Below are 19,206 nucleotides of genomic sequence, written 5' to 3'. Positions count from 1 at the left end.
AAAAAACAACGAGAATTTGTATCGAGCGAAGAAACGAAAGACGATAATTTCCCCTAAGGGTTTTAATACAAGAAGAGACTTTATTTCATTTTAAAGCTTCTATTTATACACATAATTTTCTAGTAGTTTTTTGTGAGAGAAGTTACGTTAATTTTACAAATACAATTTTAAAGCGAATTCAAAAGCAAATTATTATGGCGAATGGTATAATTTAGGCGCAAAATTTAAATTGAAATAAAAGTAAATTGTAGTAGTTCAAATGAAATTCAAATTTAGATAGTTTACAAAATAATAGATTTTAGAATGATTTTTAGCTCCAACATTCCGCCTCCTTTGGAAGGACTTCCTTTCAACACGGTATCGCTGCTAGTTTTCGAATTGGCCTTCGAAATTCTCCTCGTGACGTTTTGATATCGGCGACTCGTATACGACCATCAGGACCCTCGATAATGTTGACGACTTTTCCCAAGAGCCACTTTTGGGGTGGCAAATTGTCTTCATGGATGATGACGAGACTACCAACTTCGATGTTTGGCCTTGAAGTAGTCCATTTGGCACGATTCTGGAGTTCTAGAACGTATTCTGATGACCACCGCTTCCAGAAGTGGGTTTTGACGGCATTGATTCGACGCCATCGTTCCAGATAACTTATGTCGGAAACTTCTAGGCCTATTTCCGGAATCGCTCTTAGGGATGACCCGATGAGAAAATGGGCTGGCGTTAAGGCTTCTAGGTCGTTGGGATCAGGAGACATTGGAGTAATTGGCCTGGAGTTCATTATGGCCTCGATCTCTACCAGTGCCGTTGTCAGCTCTTCAAAGTTCAGTTTTGCACCGCCAAGACTGCGATAAAGATGGCCTTTTGCTACTTTTACGGCCGCTTCCCAAATTCTACCGAAATTAGGTGCCCTGGGGGGCATAAAATGAAAATTTATGGAAGCATTAGTACAAAAATTAACTATAGTTTCTTGGTTAGAACGTTTGAACAACATATCACGCAGTTCTTTAAGTTTTGACTGTGCGCCAACTAAATTTGTCGCATTATCACAATGGATGGTTTTTGGGAGACCTCTACGACCTATCATCCTTTTTAAGGCTGCTATAAAGGCATCAGCTGAAAGATCAGACACAGCTTCTAAATGGACTGCTTTCGATGAAAAACAAACAAAGACAGCTACATATGTTTTGTATGGCACCTTGCCACGAATTTTGTAATAAGTGTTTATTGGACCACAAAAGTCCACTCCGCAACATAAAAATGGGCGAGATTGGGTCAATCTAGCAGCAGGCAAATCTCCCATTACCTGCTCGAACAACTTTGGCCTGTATCTGGCACAGTGTGGGCATTTTCGAACTACCCATCTTGCTACCTCACGAGCATTGACAATCCAAAATGTTTGTCTCGTCAGCGCTACAAGAGCCTTTGGACCAGCATGGTAATTTGAAAGGTGAAGATGTCTGACGAGAGTTTTGGTGAAACTGCAATCTTTTGGCAGTAAAAGTGGATGCTTGCTTTGCTCTGGGATGTTTGCATGCTTCAATCGGCCTCCGACTCTTAACAAACGAATCCCACTGAAATCATCAACCTCGATAAACGGACTTAGAGCCTTTATAGAACCTTTAAGTGATTTGTTTTTAATAATTGCTTCGATTTCTTCCGAAAAGTACTTCTTTTGAGTTATATAAACGATGATTTTTAGCGAATTTTCTAGCTCGTAAGCTGTTAGATACTCATTTGGAAATGGTATCGCCCATACTCGTAGGTTGAGATACCTTTTGACATATGCGAAGATTCGTATCAATTTTGTATACGAGCTCATTCTTTCTATAAGATCTAAATAGTAGCTTGGTTCGAGCTGTTGACAACTTAGAACCGTTTGTCTCTTTTCTATTGAAGTTTCTTCTGGAGAAAGATGGATTTCTGCTGTGGATGGCCATTCTTCTTCTTCGTTCACCAGAAATGATGGACCTTCAAACCAAAGGGAATTTTTAATCTCATCTACCGTGCATCCTCGCGAAACCACATCTGCCGGATTTTCGTGTGTTGGGACGTGTCTCCAAACGACCTCTTTTGTCGTATCCTGGATTTCTGCAACTCGATTTCCAACAAACGTATTCAGTTTCGACGAATGAGTAGAAATCCAATGCAACACAATTGTCGAATCAGTCCAGAAATACGCCTTCGAGTAGTTTGAATCTACAATTTTTTGAATTTTGACCCAGAGTTTGGCTAGAAGGTGTGCTGCGCAAAGTTCGAGTCTAGGAAGTTGTCTCTTTTTTGCGGGTGCAACTCGAGACTTTGCGACTAACAGCTTCACATTAACTGACCCAAAGGAATCTAAACTTCGCAAATATATACAGCATCCATAAGCCTTCATTGACGCGTCTGCAAAACCATGGACTTCACAACTTATTTTGTTTTCAAGAAAAACATATCGAGGAATATCCAAATTTTGGAGTGAGTGAAGATCAGTGATGAATTGACGCCACTCTGCTTCAATTGCTTCTGGAATGGATTCATCCCAATCCAGCTTTTCTATCCAAAGCTGCTGGAGAACTATTTTTGCTCGGATTATGATGGGACTTTGCAAACCCATTGGATCAAAGAGTGAAGATGACAGTGAAAGAATTGATCTCTTGGTATACTTTGTATAGGTATGGTTGGGTTTATACGAAAAACTAAATTGGTCCGTACTAGGATTCCAAGCTATACCCAAAGTACTAGTTAAATTTGATTCGGTAAGCTTAATTTCTTTTCTTGTAGCTTCTTGAATCAAAGAAAAATGATTGCTATTCCATTTCTACAGCTCTAACCCAGCAGAATTCAGGATGGAAACTACTTCGTTCCTTTTGCGAGTTAACGTTTCTAAATCGTCTGCCCCAGTTAGCATGTCGTCCACATAAAAGTCGTTGCTAAGACATGAAGCACCTAAACTGAAGCGGTCTTGATTTGTATCTGCCAAGTATTGAAGACAACGAATTGCCAGGAACGGAGCCGATGAAGTACCATATGTGATGGTGTTTAATTGATAAGTTTTAACTGGAGTTTGTGAATTCTCTCTCCACAAAATATACTGCAAACTTCTTTGCGATGGATGTACCAAGACTTGTCGATACATTTTGACGATGTCTGCAGTCAAGGCATATCTATATAGTCGAAAGCGAAGCAATGTTATGAGAAGTTCGTCCTGTATTGTAGGGCCAACCATAAGGATTCCGTTTAAGGAAATTTGCGAAGAAGTGCGACAAGACGCGTCGAAGACTACGCGTAATTTTGTAGAAACGCTATCGGGACGTACTACACATTGATGTGGCAAATAATAATGAGTTTGCTCAAGATTTGGATTAGTTACCAGCGAAATATGACCTAAAGCTTCATATTCTTTCATGAAATCTACATATTGTGTTCTCAAAGCAATATTTTTAGATAATCTGCGCTCCAGAGATAAAAACCTTCGAAATGCTATGTCATAAGAAGCTCCAAGACAAGAAGGATCTTTCTTCAAAGGCAATTGGACCATAAGACGACCACTTGGAAGAACCTCTACTGTTTTTATGAAATGATTTTCACATTCAATTTGCTCCTCTGACCATTTGCATTTAAGATACTGAATCTCTTCTAGTTCTATCTTTTGAATTGACGAAGCATGACTTTCTGTTTTTGTTGAATTTTGTTTTGTATCTTCCCGATACAATCCACCCTAGAGCCGTTTTTTGCAAAGATGGCAGCCCCTCACCCAATTTAACTTGACCTGATTCGAGCAACTCGAAAAATGCTTCTGCCCCTAACAACAAATCTATTTGACCAGGTCGGTTGAAACTCTCATCTGCTAGTTCAGAACTAATCGGAATATTCCAACCACTAACATTAAGTGCTGCTTCAGGCTGATATCCCGTAATAGATGGGGCTACTAAAAACTCCAAGGAAATTTCAAAATTGGAATATCTTGATCGAATCGTAGTTTGTGTTTGATGTTTTGTTTTTGTTTCTGTTGTACCAATTCCTACGATGTCCACGATCTTCTTGTCTTTTTGTAAACCAAGTGAGTTTGCGAATTTCTCATTTATAAAATTGACCTGAGACCCTGAATCAAGTAAAACTCTTCCCAACTGAAAACCTCCTGATGAATCTTTAACCAAAACTAAAGCAGTTGCCAGGATAACTTGACCTTCGGGAATACGCTCCTTTTCCATTGCCGAGTGCACTGCAGCTGACGAAGTTGGCTGGGATGTGTGTTGTTGAACATCGGTACTATCAGCAACAGGTTCTGTAGATTTGTTTCTATGCAAAAGACTATGATGCGGTTGTTTGCAAACTTGGCATTTATAATGTGATGGACATCTGGAAACATTATGCCCTTTACCTAAACAGTTCAAACATAGACCTAATTTTTTGGATTTCCAAAATCGATCCATAACAGATAGCTCGAGAAAAGTTTTACAATTTGTAATTGAATGAGTTCTGTCCCCGCAATGGATGCAAGATCGTTGGCTAACAGCTAGTGAAGTTTGAGGACGATGATGGTTCACGAAAGTTGGTTTTGATTTGATGGCTGGTTTCAAAGTTGATTCTGAACGGCTTTGTTTGCTATCTCTAGCCTCCAGGAACTGACATCGTTTGTTGAGAACGCTTGCACATTCCTTCCATTCAGGCAGCTTCTTGTAGTCGAGTTGCTCATCCCACTTAGACTGTGTATCTTGGTCCACCTTTGATATGGCAATGTGAATTATAATTGCATTGCAGATATTTTCATATGAACCTATCGAAAGCAAGGAACTGAATAGTGCAGAAATGTTGTCTACCAAACTCCGTAACGAAACTGAAGAAGCCTTTGGAATCTTTGGTAATTCGATAAGTTGCGAAATGCATTCTAAAAATATGAGACAGTCATTATCATAACGCTCCTTTAAACTTGCAAGTGCCTTAGGATAATTAGCTTCTGTTACTTGATAGGCCTTTACTGTACCGAGAGCTTGATCGGTTAGACACGACAACAAATAATAAAATTTTTCAATTTTTGTTAAACTTGAATCGTTTTCTATAAGATTGTTAAAAGAATTTATAAAATTCTTGTAATCGGAATATTTTCCACTGAACCTGGGTAAACGCTGCTTCGGAAGGTGACTAGTTGAATGTGGAATACTTAAAGTCATATCTGCAACACTACTCCGCCTATTTGTTCCCAAAAGTGAAAGAATTTTTGTTTTTGCTCGGAAAATATTCCGATTAAAAGAATTTATAAAATTCTTGTAATCGGAATATTTTCCACTGAACCTGGGTAAACGCTGCTTCGGAAGGTGACTAGTTGAATGTGGAATACTTAAAGTCATATCTGCAACACTACTCCGCCTATTTGTTCCCAAAAGTGAAAGAATTTTTGTTTTTGCTGTGATATATAAATCTTCTATTTCACCTCTACAAGTGTCAGTGGGAGCTAAGACTTCTATTTTTGTTTGATAAACTAAAATTTGTTTGAAGTAGGACTCTAAAATCCCTAAGCGACACTCAAGCTCAGTTGAAGTTAAAACGTATGCAGTGGATTCAACAATATTTTTAATACGAGTAATACTTCCCCTGGTTGAAGCTCGTTGTTGTTTCAATTCCTCTAGAGTTGGTTCAGCCATTTTAAAAAATATTTTATTTTTAACTTTTCCTCAAAGAACGACAAAAGAAATTGAAATGATTTAATTTTAAATAAAAATCAGTTAATTTTGTTCCAACTAATTAAAAAATTATAGGTGGCAATCCTGTTCCAAGAATATTTTTTCTCAACAAAATCCTTATAAACAATTTAAATCCCAAGGCGAATTAACTTCAAAAATAAATTGTCGAAGTTAAAAATATCTTCGTTGAGTAATAACCAGTAGGGAATTTATTTTCAAAATATGTTTTTAGTTCAAGGGTTGAAATTAGAATCCACCAAAAAGTAATAAATGTTTATTGCAATCAACGATAAAAATTCAATTGAACAAAAAAAGCTCTTTCAGTGCAATGATCATGCAGCAAGATCTCCCGCGACGACGACGACGATGACGATGATGACTACGATGACGACCAAGTCCAATGGGTGATGATGTATGGGCGAAATGAGGATCGATGCACTGAAATCAATTTGTATCGAATAAGGTGTGTATACTATGGAGCGAAATTGTTGATGAAAGCTTGTGTCTGGTACAGCAACAGCAACAGCAGAAGCAGGTAAGCGCGAGATTAAGAGCGAATGGAGCGAAACGACGATAAGTGCGATGGTGTATGGGTGGAGTGGCGGCCAGTTAAAAGAAATTTTAATTTCGAAAGTGAGAGAAAGCTTTTCTACTATTTGAATGTGTTGTGGATTGTATGTTTCTCTTGTGGATTATATCAAATTTAATCCAATGAAAGCATTAAATATTATGCGGGCAATGGTTTTTAGGGCGAAATTATATTTGCAAGATTATTTTATGTTTTATCTTTTATGATTTGCAGATTTAATTTTAAATATTTATTTTAATAAATTTGCGATATGTTGTTCATTTAATATATGTGTATGTTGTTAGAATATGTATATTATATAGTTTAAATATATGTATATTTAGTTTTAAATGTAGCAATTTTAATGTCCTTTTTATGTCGAAGTTGCGTTTTTTGTTTTAATTATTGTAGAATAGACTTTTTATTTGTTTGATTTTTAGATTTTTGTCAAGCAGCAACGCACATTGGAATAAAATTGGACAAACGTACCTTGGTGGAAGATGTTATACTTATCTCCCACAATTTTTGTAGATTTTCTTCGGGTTTCTTCTTCCTTCTGGGATGTTGTTGGCACTTTTCCTGAACCTTTTTTCTCGATTTTCCTTTGGATTTTGACCTACACCATGCACTCACGAAACCGAAACCGAAGCGCGACGATAAAATGTTCAATGTCTTGCACTTTCATATGTATATTATACATATATATATATAGTTTTCATTGAATTTTATAGTTTTTAACACTGTTTTTAGTACTTTATATATATATAAAAACCGACGAATTTTAATGGCTACACTTCAATAGTTTTTTATATAGTTTTTTACATGGATTACAACTTTTTAACAAAAAATGAACGATCAAATTAAAAAATTGACCGTCAACCCGGGATCTCTATATATACTTTTTTGACTAAAAGATAGATTGATCCTGGTTGGTGCGTTATTTATTTTAACGGTGGCGAATTGAGCAAAAGATTCGAAATTAATTTGTACCAACTTGTACTTTTTAACTATCTTTTTCGTGAAGCAGATACTTAGATTCGACTTTGAAGTGGCCGAGTGAATTCCACACAAAGCGAGCGAAAAAACAACGAGAATTTGTATCGAGCGAAGAAACGAAAGACGATAATTTCCCCTAAGGGTTTTAATACAAGAAGAGACTTTATTTCATTTTAAAGCTTCTATTTATACACATAATTTTCTAGTAGTTTTTTGTGAGAGAAGTTACGTTAATTTTACAAATACAATTTTAAAGCGAATTCAAAAGCAAATTATTATGGCGAATGGTATAATTTAGGCGCAAAATTTAAATTGAAATAAAAGTAAATTGTAGTAGTTCAAATGAAATTCAAATTTAGATAGTTTACAAAATAATAGATTTTAGAATGATTTTTAGCTCCAACATTCCGCCTCCTTTGGAAGGACTTCCTTTCAACACGGTATCGCTGCTAGTTTTCGAATTGGCCTTCGAAATTCTCCTCGTGACGTTTTGATATCGGCGACTCGTATACGACCATCAGGACCCTCGATAATGTTGACGACTTTTCCCAAGAGCCACTTTTGGGGTGGCAAATTGTCTTCATGGATGATGACGAGACTACCAACTTCGATGTTTGGCCTTGAAGTAGTCCATTTGGCACGATTCTGGAGTTCTAGAACGTATTCTGATGACCACCGCTTCCAGAAGTGGGTTTTGACGGCATTGATTCGACGCCATCGTTCCAGATAACTTATGTCGGAAACTTCTAGGCCTATTTCCGGAATCGCTCTTAGGGATGACCCGATGAGAAAATGGGCTGGCGTTAAGGCTTCTAGGTCGTTGGGATCAGGAGACATTGGAGTAATTGGCCTGGAGTTCATTATGGCCTCGATCTCTACCAGTGCCGTTGTCAGCTCTTCAAAGTTCAGTTTTGCACCGCCAAGACTGCGATAAAGATGGCCTTTTGCTACTTTTACGGCCGCTTCCCAAATTCCACCGAAATTAGGTGCCCTGGGGGGCATAAAATGAAAATTTATGGAAGCATTAGTACAAAAATTAACTATAGTTTCTTGGTTAGAACGTTTGAACAACATATCACGCAGTTCTTTAAGTTTTGACTGTGCGCCAACAAAATTTGTCGCATTATCACAATGGATGGTTTTTGGGAGACCTCTACGACCTATCATCCTTTTTAAGGCTGCTATAAAGGCATCAGCTGAAAGATCAGACACAGCTTCTAAATGGACTGCTTTCGATGAAAAACAAACAAAGACAGCTACATATGTTTTGTATGGCACCTTGCCACGAATTTTGTAATAAGTGTATATTGGACCACAAAAGTCCACTCCGCAACATAAAAATGGGCGAGATTGGGTCAATCTAGCAGCAGGCAAATCTCCCATTACCTGCTCGAACAACTTTGGCCTGTATCTGGCACAGTGTGGGCATTTTCGAACTACCCATCTTGCTACCTCACGAGCATTGACAATCCAAAATGTTTGTCTCGTCAGCGCTACAAGAGCCTTTGGACCAGCATGGTAATTTGAAAGGTGAAGATGTCTGACGAGAGTTTTGGTGAAACTGCAATCTTTTGGCAGTAAAAGTGGATGCTTGCTTTCCTCTGGGATGTTTGCATGCTTCAATCGGCCTCCGACTCTTAACAAACGAATCCCACTGAAATCATCAACCTCGATAAACGGACTTAGAGCCTTTATAGAACCTTTAAGTGATTTGTTTTTAATAATTGCTTCGATTTCTTCCGAAAAGTACTTCTTTTGAGTTATATAAACGATGATTTTTAGCGAATTTTCTAGCTCGTAAGCTGTTAGATACTCATTTGGAAATGGTATCGCCCATACTCGTAGGTTGAGATACCTTTTGCCATATGCGAAGATTCGTATCAATTTTGTATACGAGCTCATTCTTTCTATAAGATCTAAATAGTAGTTTGGTTCGAGCTGTTGACAACTTAGAACCGTTTGTCTCTTTTGTAATGAAGTTTCTTCTGGAGAAAGATGGATTTCTGCTGTGGATGGCCATTCTTCTTCTTCGTTCACCAGAAATGATGGACCTTCAAACCAAAGGGAATTTTTAATCTCATCTACCGTGCATCCTCGCGAAACCACATCTGCCGGATTTTCGTGTGTTGGGACGTGTCTCCAAACGACCTCTTTTGTCGTATCCTGGATTTCTGCAACTCGATTTCCAACAAACGTATTTAGTTTCGACGAATGAGTAGAAATCCAATGCAACACAATTGTCGAATCAGTCCAGAAATACGCCTTCGAGTAGTTTGAATCTACAATTTTTTGAATTTTGACCCAGAGTTTGGCTAGAAGGTGTGCTGCGCAAAGTTCGAGTCTAGGAAGTTGTCTCTTTTTTGCGGGTGCAACTCGAGACTTTGCGACTAACAGCTTCACATTAACTGACCCAAAGGAATCTAAACTTCGCAAATATATACAGCATCCATAAGCCTTCATTGACGCGTCTGCAAAACCATGGACTTCACAACTTATTTTGTTTTCAAGAAAAACATATCGAGGAATATCCAAATTTTGGAGTGAGTGAAGATCAGTGATGAATTGACGCCACTCTGCTTCAATTGCTTCTGGAATGGATTCATCCCAATCCAGCTTTTCTATCCAAAGCTGCTGGAGAACTATTTTTGCTCGGATTATGATGGGACTTAGCAAACCCATTGGATCAAAGAGTGAAGATGACAGTGAAAGAATTGATCTCTTGGTATACTTTGTATAGGTATGGTTGGGTTTATACGAAAAACTAAATTGGTCCGTACTAGGATTCCAAGCTATACCCAAAGTACTAGTTAAATTTGATTCGGTAAGCTTAATTTCTTTTCTTGTAGCTTCTTGAATCAAAGAAAAATGATTGCTATTCCATTTCGACAGCTCTAACCCAGCAGAATTCAGGATGGAAACTACTTCGTTCCTTTTGCGAGTTAACGTTTCTAAATCGTCTGCCCCAGTTAGCATGTCGTCCACATAAAAGTCGTTGCTAAGACATGAAGCACCTAAACTGAAGCGGAACGGAGCCGATGAAGTACCATATGTGATGGTGTTTAATTGATAAGTTTTAACTGGAGTTTGTGAATTCTCTCTCCACAAAATATACTGCAAACTTCTTTGCGATGGATGTACCAAGACTTGTCGATACATTTTGACGATGTCTGCAGTCAAGGCATATCTATATAGTCGAAAGCGAAGCAATGTTATGAGAAGTTCGTCCTGTATTGTAGGGCCAACCATAAGGATTCCGTTTAAGGAAATTTGCGAAGAAGTGCGACAAGACGCGTCGAAGACTACGCGTAATTTTGTAGAAACGCTATCGGGACGCACTACACATTGATGTGGCAAATAATAATGAGTTTGCTCAAGATTTGGATTAGTTACCAGCGACATATGACCTAAAGCTTCATATTCTTTCATGAAATCTACATATTGTGTTCTCAAAGCAATATTTTTAGATAATAATCTGCACTCCAGAGATAAAAACCTTCGAAATGCTATGTCATAAGAAGCTCCAAGACAAGAAGGATCTTTCTTCAAAGGCAATTGGACCATAAGACGACCACTTGGAAGAACCTCTACTGTTTTTATGAAATGATTTTCACATTCAATTTGCTCCTCTGACCATTTGCATTTAAGATACTGAATCTCTTCTAGTTCTATCTTTTGAATTGACGAAGCATGACTTTCTGTTTTTGTTGAATTTTGTTTTGTATCTTCCCGATACAATCCACCCTAGAGCCGTTTTTTGCAAAGATGGCAGCCCCTCACCCAATTTAACTTGACCTGATTCGAGCAACTCGAAAAATGCTTCTGCCCCTAACAACAAATCTATTTGACCAGGTCGGTTGAAACTCTCATCTGCTAGTTCAGAACTAATCGGAATATTCCAACCACTAACATTAAGTGCTGCTTCAGGCTGATATCCCGTAATAGATGGGGCTACTAAAAACTCCAAGGAAATTTCAAAATTGGAATATCTTGATCGAATCGTAGTTTGTGTTTGATGTTTTGTTTTTGTTTCTGTTGTACCAATTCCTACGATGTCCACGATCTTCTTGTCTATTTGTAAACCAAGTGAATTTGCGAATTTCTCATTTATAAAATTGACCTGAGACCCTGAATCAAGTAAAACTCTTCCCAACTGAAAACCTCCTGATGAATCTTTAACCAAAACTAAAGCAGTTGCCAGGATAACTTGACCTTCGGGAATACGCTCCTTTTCCATTGCCGAGTGCACTGCAGCTGACTAAGTTGGCTGGGATGTGTGTTGTTGAACATCGGTACTATCAGCAACAGGTTCTGTAGATTTGTTTCTATGCAAAAGACTATGATGCGGTTGTTTGCAAACTTGGCATTTATAATGTGATGGACATCTGGAAACATTATGCCCTTTACCTAAACAGTTCAAACATAGACCTAATTTTTTGGATTTCCAAAATCGATCCATAACAGATAGCTCGAGAAAAGTTTTACAATTTGTAATTGAATGAGTTCTGTCCCCGCAATGGATGCAAGATCGTTGGCTAACAGCTAGTGAAGTTTGAGGACGATGATGGTTCACGAAAGTTGGTTTTGATTTGATGGCTGGTTTCAAAGTTGATTCTGAACGGCTTTGTTTGCTATCTCTAGCCTCCAGGAACTGACATCGTTTGTTGAGAACGCTTGCACATTCCTTCCATTCAGGCAGCTTCTTGTAGTCGAGTTGCTCATCCCACTTAGACTGTGTATCTTGGTCCACCTTTGATATGGCAATGTGAATTATAATTGCATTGCAGATATTTTCATATGAACCTATCGAAAGCAAGGAACTGAATAGTGCAGAAATGTTGTCTACCAAACTCCGTAACGAAACTGAAGAAGCCTTTGGAATCTTTGGTAATTCGATAAGTTGCGAAATGCATTCTAAAAATATGAGACAGTCATTATCATAACGCTCCTTTAAACTTGCAAGTGCCTTAGGATAATTAGCTTCTGTTACTTGATAGGCCTTTACTGTACCGAGAGCTTGATCGGTTAGACACGACAACAAATAATAAAATTTTTCAATTTTTGTTAAACTTGAATCGTTTTCTATAAGATTGTTAAAAGAATTTATAAAATTCTTGTAATCGGAATATTTTCCACTGAACCTGGGTAAACGCTGCTTCGGAAGGTGACTAGTTGAATGTGGAATACTTAAAGTCATATCTGCAACACTACTCCGCCTATTTGTTCCCAAAAGTGAAAGAATTTTTGTTTTTGCTCGGAAAATATTCCGATTAAAAGAATTTATAAAATTCTTGTAATCGGAATATTTTCCACTGAACCTGGGTAAACGCTGCTTCGGAAGGTGACTAGTTGAATGTGGAATACTTAAAGTCATATCTGCAACACTACTCCGCCTATTTGTTCCCAAAAGTGAAAGAATTTTTGTTTTTGCTGTGATATATAAATCTTCTATTTCACCTCTACAAGTGTCAGTGGGAGCTAAGACTTCTATTTTTGTTTGATAAACTAAAATTTGTTTGAAGTAGGACTCTAAAATCCCTAAGCGACACTCAAGCTCAGTTGAAGTTAAAACGTATGCAGTGGATTCAACAATATTTTTAATACGAGTAATACTTCCCCTGGTTGAAGCTCGTTGTTGTTTCAATTCCTCTAGAGTTGGTTCAGCCATTTTAAAAAATATTTTATTTTTAACTTTTCCTCAAAGAACGACAAAAGAAATTGAAATGATTTAATTTTAAATAAAAATCAGTTAATTTTGTTCCAACTAATTAAAAAATTATAGGTGGCAATCCTGTTCCAAGAATATTTTTTCTCAACAAAATCCTTATAAACAATTTAAATCCCAAGGCGAATTAACTTCAAAAATAAATTGTCGAAGTTAAAAATATCTTCGTTGAGTAATAACCAGTAGGGAATTTATTTTCAAAATATGTTTTTAGTTCAAGGGTTGAAATTAGAATCCACCAAAAAGTAATAAATGTTTATTGCAATCAACGATAAAAATTCAATTGAACAAAAAAAGCTCTTTCAGTGCAATGATCATGCAGCAAGATCTCCCGCGACGACGACGACGATGACGATGATGACTACGATGACGACCAAGTCCAATGGGTGATGATGTATGGGCGAAATGAGGATCGATGCACTGAAATCAATTTGTATCGAATAAGGTGTGTATACTATGGAGCGAAATTGTTGATGAAAGCTTGTGTCTGGTACAGCAACAGCAACAGCAGAAGCAGGTAAGCGCGAGATTAAGAGCGAATGGAGCGAAACGACGATAAGTGCGATGGTGTACCTATGGGTGGAGTGGCGGCCAGTTAAAAGAAATTTTAATTTCGAAAGTGAGAGAAAGCTTTTCTACTATTTGAATGTGTTGTGGATTGTATGTTTCTCTTGTGGATTATATCAAATTTAATCCAATGAAAGCATTAAATATTATGCGGGCAATGGTTTTTAGGGCGAAATTATATTTGCAAGATTATTTTATGTTTTATCTTTTATGATTTGCAGATTTAATTTTAAATATTTATTTTAATAAATTTGCGATATGTTGTTCATTTAATATATGTGTATGTTGTTAGAATATGTATATTATATAGTTTAAATATATGTATATTTAGTTTTAAATGTAGCAATTTTAATGTCCTTTTTATGTCGAAGTTGCGTTTTTTGTTTTAATTATTGTAGAATAGACTTTTTATTTGTTTGATTTTTAGATTTTTGTCAAGCAGCAACGCACATTGGAATAAAATTGGACAAACGTACCTTGGTGGAAGATGTTATACTTATCTCCCACAATTTTTGTAGATTTTCTTCGGGTTTCTTCTTCCTTCTGGGATGTTGTTGGCACTTTTCCTGAACCTTTTTTCTCGATTTTCCTTTGGATTTTGACCTACACCATGCACTCACGAAACCGAAACCGAAGCGCGACGATAAAATGTTCAATGTCTTGCACTTTCATATGTATATTATACATATATATATATAGTTTTCATTGAATTTTATAGTTTTTAACACTGTTTTTAGTACTTTATATATATATAAAAACCGACGAATTTTAATGGCTACACTTCAATAGTTTTTTATATAGTTTTTTACATGGATTACAACTTTTTAACAAAAAATGAACGATCAAATTAAAAAATTGACCGTCAACCCGGGATCTCTATATATACTTTTTTGACTAAAAGATAGATTGATCCTGGTTGGTGCGTTATTTATTTTAACGGTGGCGAATTGAGCAAAAGATTCGAAATTAATTTGTACCAACTTGTACTTTTTAACTATCTTTTTCGTGAAGCAGATACTTAGATTCGACTTTGAAGTGGCCGAGTGAATTCCACACAAAGCGAGCGAAAAAACAACGAGAATTTGTATCGAGCGAAGAAACGAAAGACGATAATTTCCCCTAAGGGTTTTAATACAAGAAGAGACTTTATTTCATTTTAAAGCTTCTATTTATACACATAATTTTCTAGTAGTTTTTTGTGAGAGAAGTTACGTTAATTTTACAAATACAATTTTAAAGCGAATTCAAAAGCAAATTATTATGGCGAATGGTATAATTTAGGCGCAAAATTTAAATTGAAATAAAAGTAAATTGTAGTAGTTCAAATGAAATTCAAATTTAGATAGTTTACAAAATAATAGATTTTAGAATGATTTTTAGCTCCAACATTCCGCCTCCTTTGGAAGGACTTCCTTTCAACACGGTATCGCTGCTAGTTTTCGAATTGGCCTTCGAAATTCTCCTCGTGACGTTTTGATATCGGCGACTCGTATACGACCATCAGGACCCTCGATAATGTTGACGACTTTTCCCAAGAGCCACTTTTGGGGTGGCAAATTGTCTTCATGGATGATGACGAGACTACCAACTTCGATGTTTGGCCTTGAAGTAGTCCATTTGGCACGATTCTGGAGTTCTAGAACGTATTCTGATGACCACCGCTTCCAGAAGTGGGTTTTGACGGCATTGATTCGACGCCATCGTTCCAGATAACTTATGTCGGAAACTTCTAGGCCTATTTCCGGAATCGCTCTTAGGGATGACCCGATGAGAAAATGGGCTGGCGTTAAGGCTTCTAGGTCGTTGGGATCAGGAGACATTGGAGTAATTGGCCTGGAGTTCATTATGGCCTCGATCTCTACCAGTGCCGTTGTCAGCTCTTCAAAGTTCAGTTTTGCACCGCCAAGACTGCGATAAAGATGGCCTTTTGCTACTTTTACGGCCGCTTCCCAAATTCCACCGAAATTAGGTGCCCTGGGGGGCATAAAATGAAAATTTATGGAAGCATTAGTACAAAAATTAACTATAGTTTCTTGGTTAGAACGTTTGAACAACATATCACGCAGTTCTTTAAGTTTTGACTGTGCGCCAACAAAATTTGTCGCATTATCACAATGGATGGTTTTTGGGAGACCTCTACGACCTATCATCCTTTTTAAGGCTGCTATAAAGGCATCAGCTGAAAGATCAGACACAGCTTCTAAATGGACTGCTTTCGATGAAAAACAAACAAAGACAGCTACATATGTTTTGTATGGCACCTTGCCACGAATTTTGTAATAAGTGTATATTGGACCACAAAAGTCCACTCCGCAACATAAAAATGGGCGAGATTGGGTCAATCTAGCAGCAGGCAAATCTCCCATTACCTGCTCGAACAACTTTGGCCTGTATCTGGCACAGTGTGGGCATTTTCGAACTACCCATCTTGCTACCTCACGAGCATTGACAATCCAAAATGTTTGTCTCGTCAGCGCTACAAGAGCCTTTGGACCAGCATGGTAATTTGAAAGGTGAAGATGTCTGACGAGAGTTTTGGTGAAACTGCAATCTTTTGGCAGTAAAAGTGGATGCTTGCTTTCCTCTGGGATGTTTGCATGCTTCAATCGGCCTCCGACTCTTAACAAACGAATCCCACTGAAATCATCAACCTCGATAAACGGACTTAGAGCCTTTATAGAACCTTTAAGTGATTTGTTTTTAATAATTGCTTCGATTTCTTCCGAAAAGTACTTCTTTTGAGTTATATAAACGATGATTTTTAGCGAATTTTCTAGCTCGTAAGCTGTTAGATACTCATTTGGAAATGGTATCGCCCATACTCGTAGGTTGAGATACCTTTTGACATATGCGAAGATTCGTATCAATTTTGTATACGAGCTCATTCTTTCTATAAGATCTAAATAGTAGCTTGGTTCGAGCTGTTGACAACTTAGAACCGTTTGTCTCTTTTGTAATGAAGTTTCTTCTGGAGAAAGATGGATTTCTGCTGTGGATGGCCATTCTTCTTCTTCGTTCACCAGAAATGATGGACCTTCAAACCAAAGGGAATTTTTAATCTCATCTACCGTGCATCCTCGCGAAACCACATCTGCCGGATTTTCGTGTGTTGGGACGTGTCTCCAAACGACCTCTTTTGTCGTATCCTGGATTTCTGCAACTCGATTTCCAACAAACGTATTCAGTTTCGACGAATGAGTAGAAATCCAATGCAACACAATTGTCGAATCAGTCCAGAAATACGCCTTCGAGTAGTTTGAATCTACAATTTTTTGAATTTTGACCCAGAGTTTGGCTAGAAGGTGTGCTGCGCAAAGTTCGAGTCTAGGAAGTTGTCTCTTTTTTGCGGGTGCAACTCGAGACTTTGCGACTAACAGCTTCACATTAACTGACCCAAAGGAATCTAAACTTCGCAAATATATACAGCATCCATAAGCCTTCATTGACGCGTCTGCAAAACCATGGACTTCACAACTTATTTTGTTTTCAAGAAAAACATATCGAGGAATATCCAAATTTTGGAGTGAGTGAAGATCAGTGATGAATTGACGCCACTCTGCTTCAATTGCTTCTGGAATGGATTCATCCCAATCCAGCTTTTCTATCCAAAGCTGCTGGAGAACTATTTTTGCTCGGATTATGATGGGACTTAGCAAACCCATTGGATCAAAGAGTGAAGATGACAGTGAAAGAATTGATCTCTTGGTATACTTTGTATAGGTATGGTTGGGTTTATACGAAAAACTAAATTGGTCCGTACTAGGATTCCAAGCTATACCCAAAGTACTAGTTAAATTTGATTCGGTAAGCTTAATTTCTTTTCTTGTAGCTTCTTGAATCAAAGAAAAATGATTGCTATTCCATTTCGACAGCTCTAACCCAGCAGAATTCAGGATGGAAACTACTTCGTTCCTTTTGCGAGTTAACGTTTCTAAATCGTCTGCCCCAGTTAGCATGTCGTCCACATAAAAGTCGTTGCTAAGACATGAAGCACCTAAACTGAAGCGGTCTTGATTTGTATCTGCCAAGGATTGAAGACAACGAATTGCCAGGAACGGAGCCGATGAAGTACCATATGTGATGGTGTTTAATTGATAAGTTTTAACTGGAGTTTGTGAATTCTCTCTCCACAAAATATACTGCAAACTTCTTTGCGATGGATGTACCAAGACTTGTCGATACATTTTGACGATGTCTGCAGTCAAGGCATATCTATATAGTCGAAAGCGAAGCAATGTTATGAGAAGTTCGTCCTGTATTGTAGGGCCAACCATAAGGATTCCGTTTAAGGAAATTTGCGAAGAAGTGCGACAAGACGCGTCGAAGACTACGCGTAATTTTGTAGAAACGCTATCGGGACGTACTACACATTGATGTGGCAAATAATAATGAGTTTGCTCAAGATTTGGATTAGTTACCAGCGAAATATGACCTAAAGCTTCATATTCTTTCATGAAATCTACATATTGTGTTCTCAAAGCAATATTTTTAGATAATCTGCGCTCCAGAGATAAAAACCTTCGAAATGCTATGTCATAAGAAGCTCCAAGACAAGAAGGATCTTTCTTCAAAGGCAATTGGACCATAAGACGACCACTTGGAAGAACCTCTACTGTTTTTATGAAATGATTTTCACATTCAATTTGCTCCTCTGACCATTTGCATTTAAGATACTGAATCTCTTCTAGTTCTATCTTTTGAATTGACGAAGCATGACTTTCTGTTTTTGTTGAATTTTGTTTTGTATCTTCCCGATACAATCCACCCTAGAGCCGTTTTTTGCAAAGATGGCAGCCCCTCACCCAATTTAACTTGACCTGATTCGAGCAACTCGAAAAATGCTTCTGCCCCTAACAACAAATCTATTTGACCAGGTCGGTTGAAACTCTCATCTGCTAGTTCAGAACTAATCGGAATATTCCAACCACTAACATTAAGTGCTGCTTCAGGCTGATATCCCGTAATAGATGGGGCTACTAAAAACTCCAAGGAAATTTCAAAATTGGAATATCTTGATCGAATCGTAGTTTGTGTTTGATGTTTTGTTTTTGTTTCTGTTGTACCAATTCCTACGATGTCCACGATCTTCTTGTCTTTTTGTAAACCAAGTGAGTTTGCGAATTAATCATTTATAAAATTGACCTGAGACCCTGAATCAAGTAAAACTCTTCCCAACTGAAAACCTCCTGATGAATCTTTAACCAAAACTAAAGCAGTTGCCAGGATAACTTGACCTTCCTTTTCCATTGCCGAGTGCACTGCAGCTGACTAAGTTGGCTGGGATGTGTGTTGTTGAACATCGGTACTATCAGCAACAGGTTCTGTAGATTTGTTTCTATGCAAAAGACTATGATGCGGTTGTTTGCAAACTTGGCATTTATAATGTGATGGACATCTGGAAACATTATGCCCTTTACCTAAACAGTTCAAACATAGACCTAATTTTTTGGATTTCCAAAATCGATCCATAACAGATAGCTCGAGAAAAGTTTTACAATTTGTAATTGAATGAGTTCTGTCCCCGCAATGGATGCAAGATCGTTGGCTAACAGCTAGTGAAGTTTGAGGACGATGATGGTTCACGAAAGTTGGTTTTGATTTGATGGCTGGTTTCAAAGTTGATTCTGAACGGCTTTGTTTGCTATCTCTAGCCTCCAGGAACTGACATCGTTTGTTGAGAACGCTTGCAC

The 19,206-nt window shown here is 37.6% G+C and overlaps 4 protein-coding genes across 4 annotated transcripts; all 4 read right to left on the bottom strand.

Annotated features, from left to right (window-relative positions):
• Positions 1-349: 349 nt before the first annotated feature.
• On the bottom strand, positions 350-2,596 carry LOC129919164 (uncharacterized). Its single transcript, XM_056000015.1, has one exon. It carries the CDS (start codon positions 2,594-2,596, stop codon positions 350-352), a length of 2,247 nt encoding a protein of 748 aa, XP_055855990.1.
• Positions 2,597-2,800: 204 nt separating this feature from the next.
• On the bottom strand, positions 2,801-5,624 carry LOC129919163 (uncharacterized). The gene is made up of 3 exons (XM_056000014.1): positions 5,570-5,624; positions 3,737-5,038; positions 2,801-3,654 (listed from the first exon to the last, which is right to left on the bottom strand). The coding sequence occupies exons 1-3, from the start codon at positions 5,622-5,624 to the stop codon at positions 2,801-2,803; spliced, it is 2,211 nt and encodes a 736-aa protein (XP_055855989.1).
• Positions 5,625-7,659: 2,035 nt separating this feature from the next.
• On the bottom strand, positions 7,660-11,461 carry LOC129919162 (uncharacterized). The gene is made up of 2 exons (XM_056000013.1): positions 11,005-11,461; positions 7,660-10,922 (listed from the first exon to the last, which is right to left on the bottom strand). The coding sequence occupies exons 1-2, from the start codon at positions 11,459-11,461 to the stop codon at positions 7,660-7,662; spliced, it is 3,720 nt and encodes a 1,239-aa protein (XP_055855988.1).
• A 3,470-nt stretch (positions 11,462-14,931) lies between these two features.
• On the bottom strand, positions 14,932-18,763 carry LOC129919161 (uncharacterized). Its single transcript, XM_056000012.1, has 3 exons — positions 18,700-18,763; positions 18,319-18,609; positions 14,932-18,236 (listed from the first exon to the last, which is right to left on the bottom strand). Exons 1-3 carry the CDS (start codon positions 18,761-18,763, stop codon positions 14,932-14,934), a joined length of 3,660 nt encoding a protein of 1,219 aa, XP_055855987.1.
• Positions 18,764-19,206: the final 443 nt, after the last annotated feature.

Source organism: Episyrphus balteatus, chromosome 4 (genome assembly GCF_945859705.1).
Source record: "Episyrphus balteatus chromosome 4, idEpiBalt1.1, whole genome shotgun sequence".
NCBI classification, from domain to species: Eukaryota; Metazoa; Arthropoda; class Insecta; order Diptera; family Syrphidae; genus Episyrphus; species Episyrphus balteatus.
This window is presented reverse-complemented; position numbering and strand designations above follow the sequence as displayed.

Coding starts and splice junctions, on each gene's coding strand:
- LOC129919164 (XM_056000015.1), bottom strand. CDS start 2,596: ATGGGTTTGCAAAGTCCCATCATAATCCGAGCAAAAATAGTTCTCCAG.
- LOC129919163 (XM_056000014.1), bottom strand. CDS start 5,624: ATGGCTGAACCAACTCTAGAGGAATTGAAACAACAACGAGCTTCAACC. Junction 5,039..5,569: donor ACGAGCTTCAACCAGGGGAA/GTATTACTCGTA, acceptor ACAATCTTATAG/AAAACGATTCAAGTTTAACA. Junction 3,655..3,736: donor ATCAGGTCAAGTTAAATTGG/GTGAGGGGCTGC, acceptor CAACAAAAACAG/AAAGTCATGCTTCGTCAATT.
- LOC129919162 (XM_056000013.1), bottom strand. CDS start 11,461: ATGGAAAAGGAGCGTATTCCCGAAGGTCAAGTTATCCTGGCAACTGCT. Junction 10,923..11,004: donor ATCAGGTCAAGTTAAATTGG/GTGAGGGGCTGC, acceptor CAACAAAAACAG/AAAGTCATGCTTCGTCAATT.
- LOC129919161 (XM_056000012.1), bottom strand. CDS start 18,763: ATGGAAAAGGAAGGTCAAGTTATCCTGGCAACTGCTTTAGTTTTGGTT. Junction 18,610..18,699: donor GGTTAAAGATTCATCAGGAG/GTTTTCAGTTGG, acceptor GTTTACAAAAAG/ACAAGAAGATCGTGGACATC. Junction 18,237..18,318: donor ATCAGGTCAAGTTAAATTGG/GTGAGGGGCTGC, acceptor CAACAAAAACAG/AAAGTCATGCTTCGTCAATT.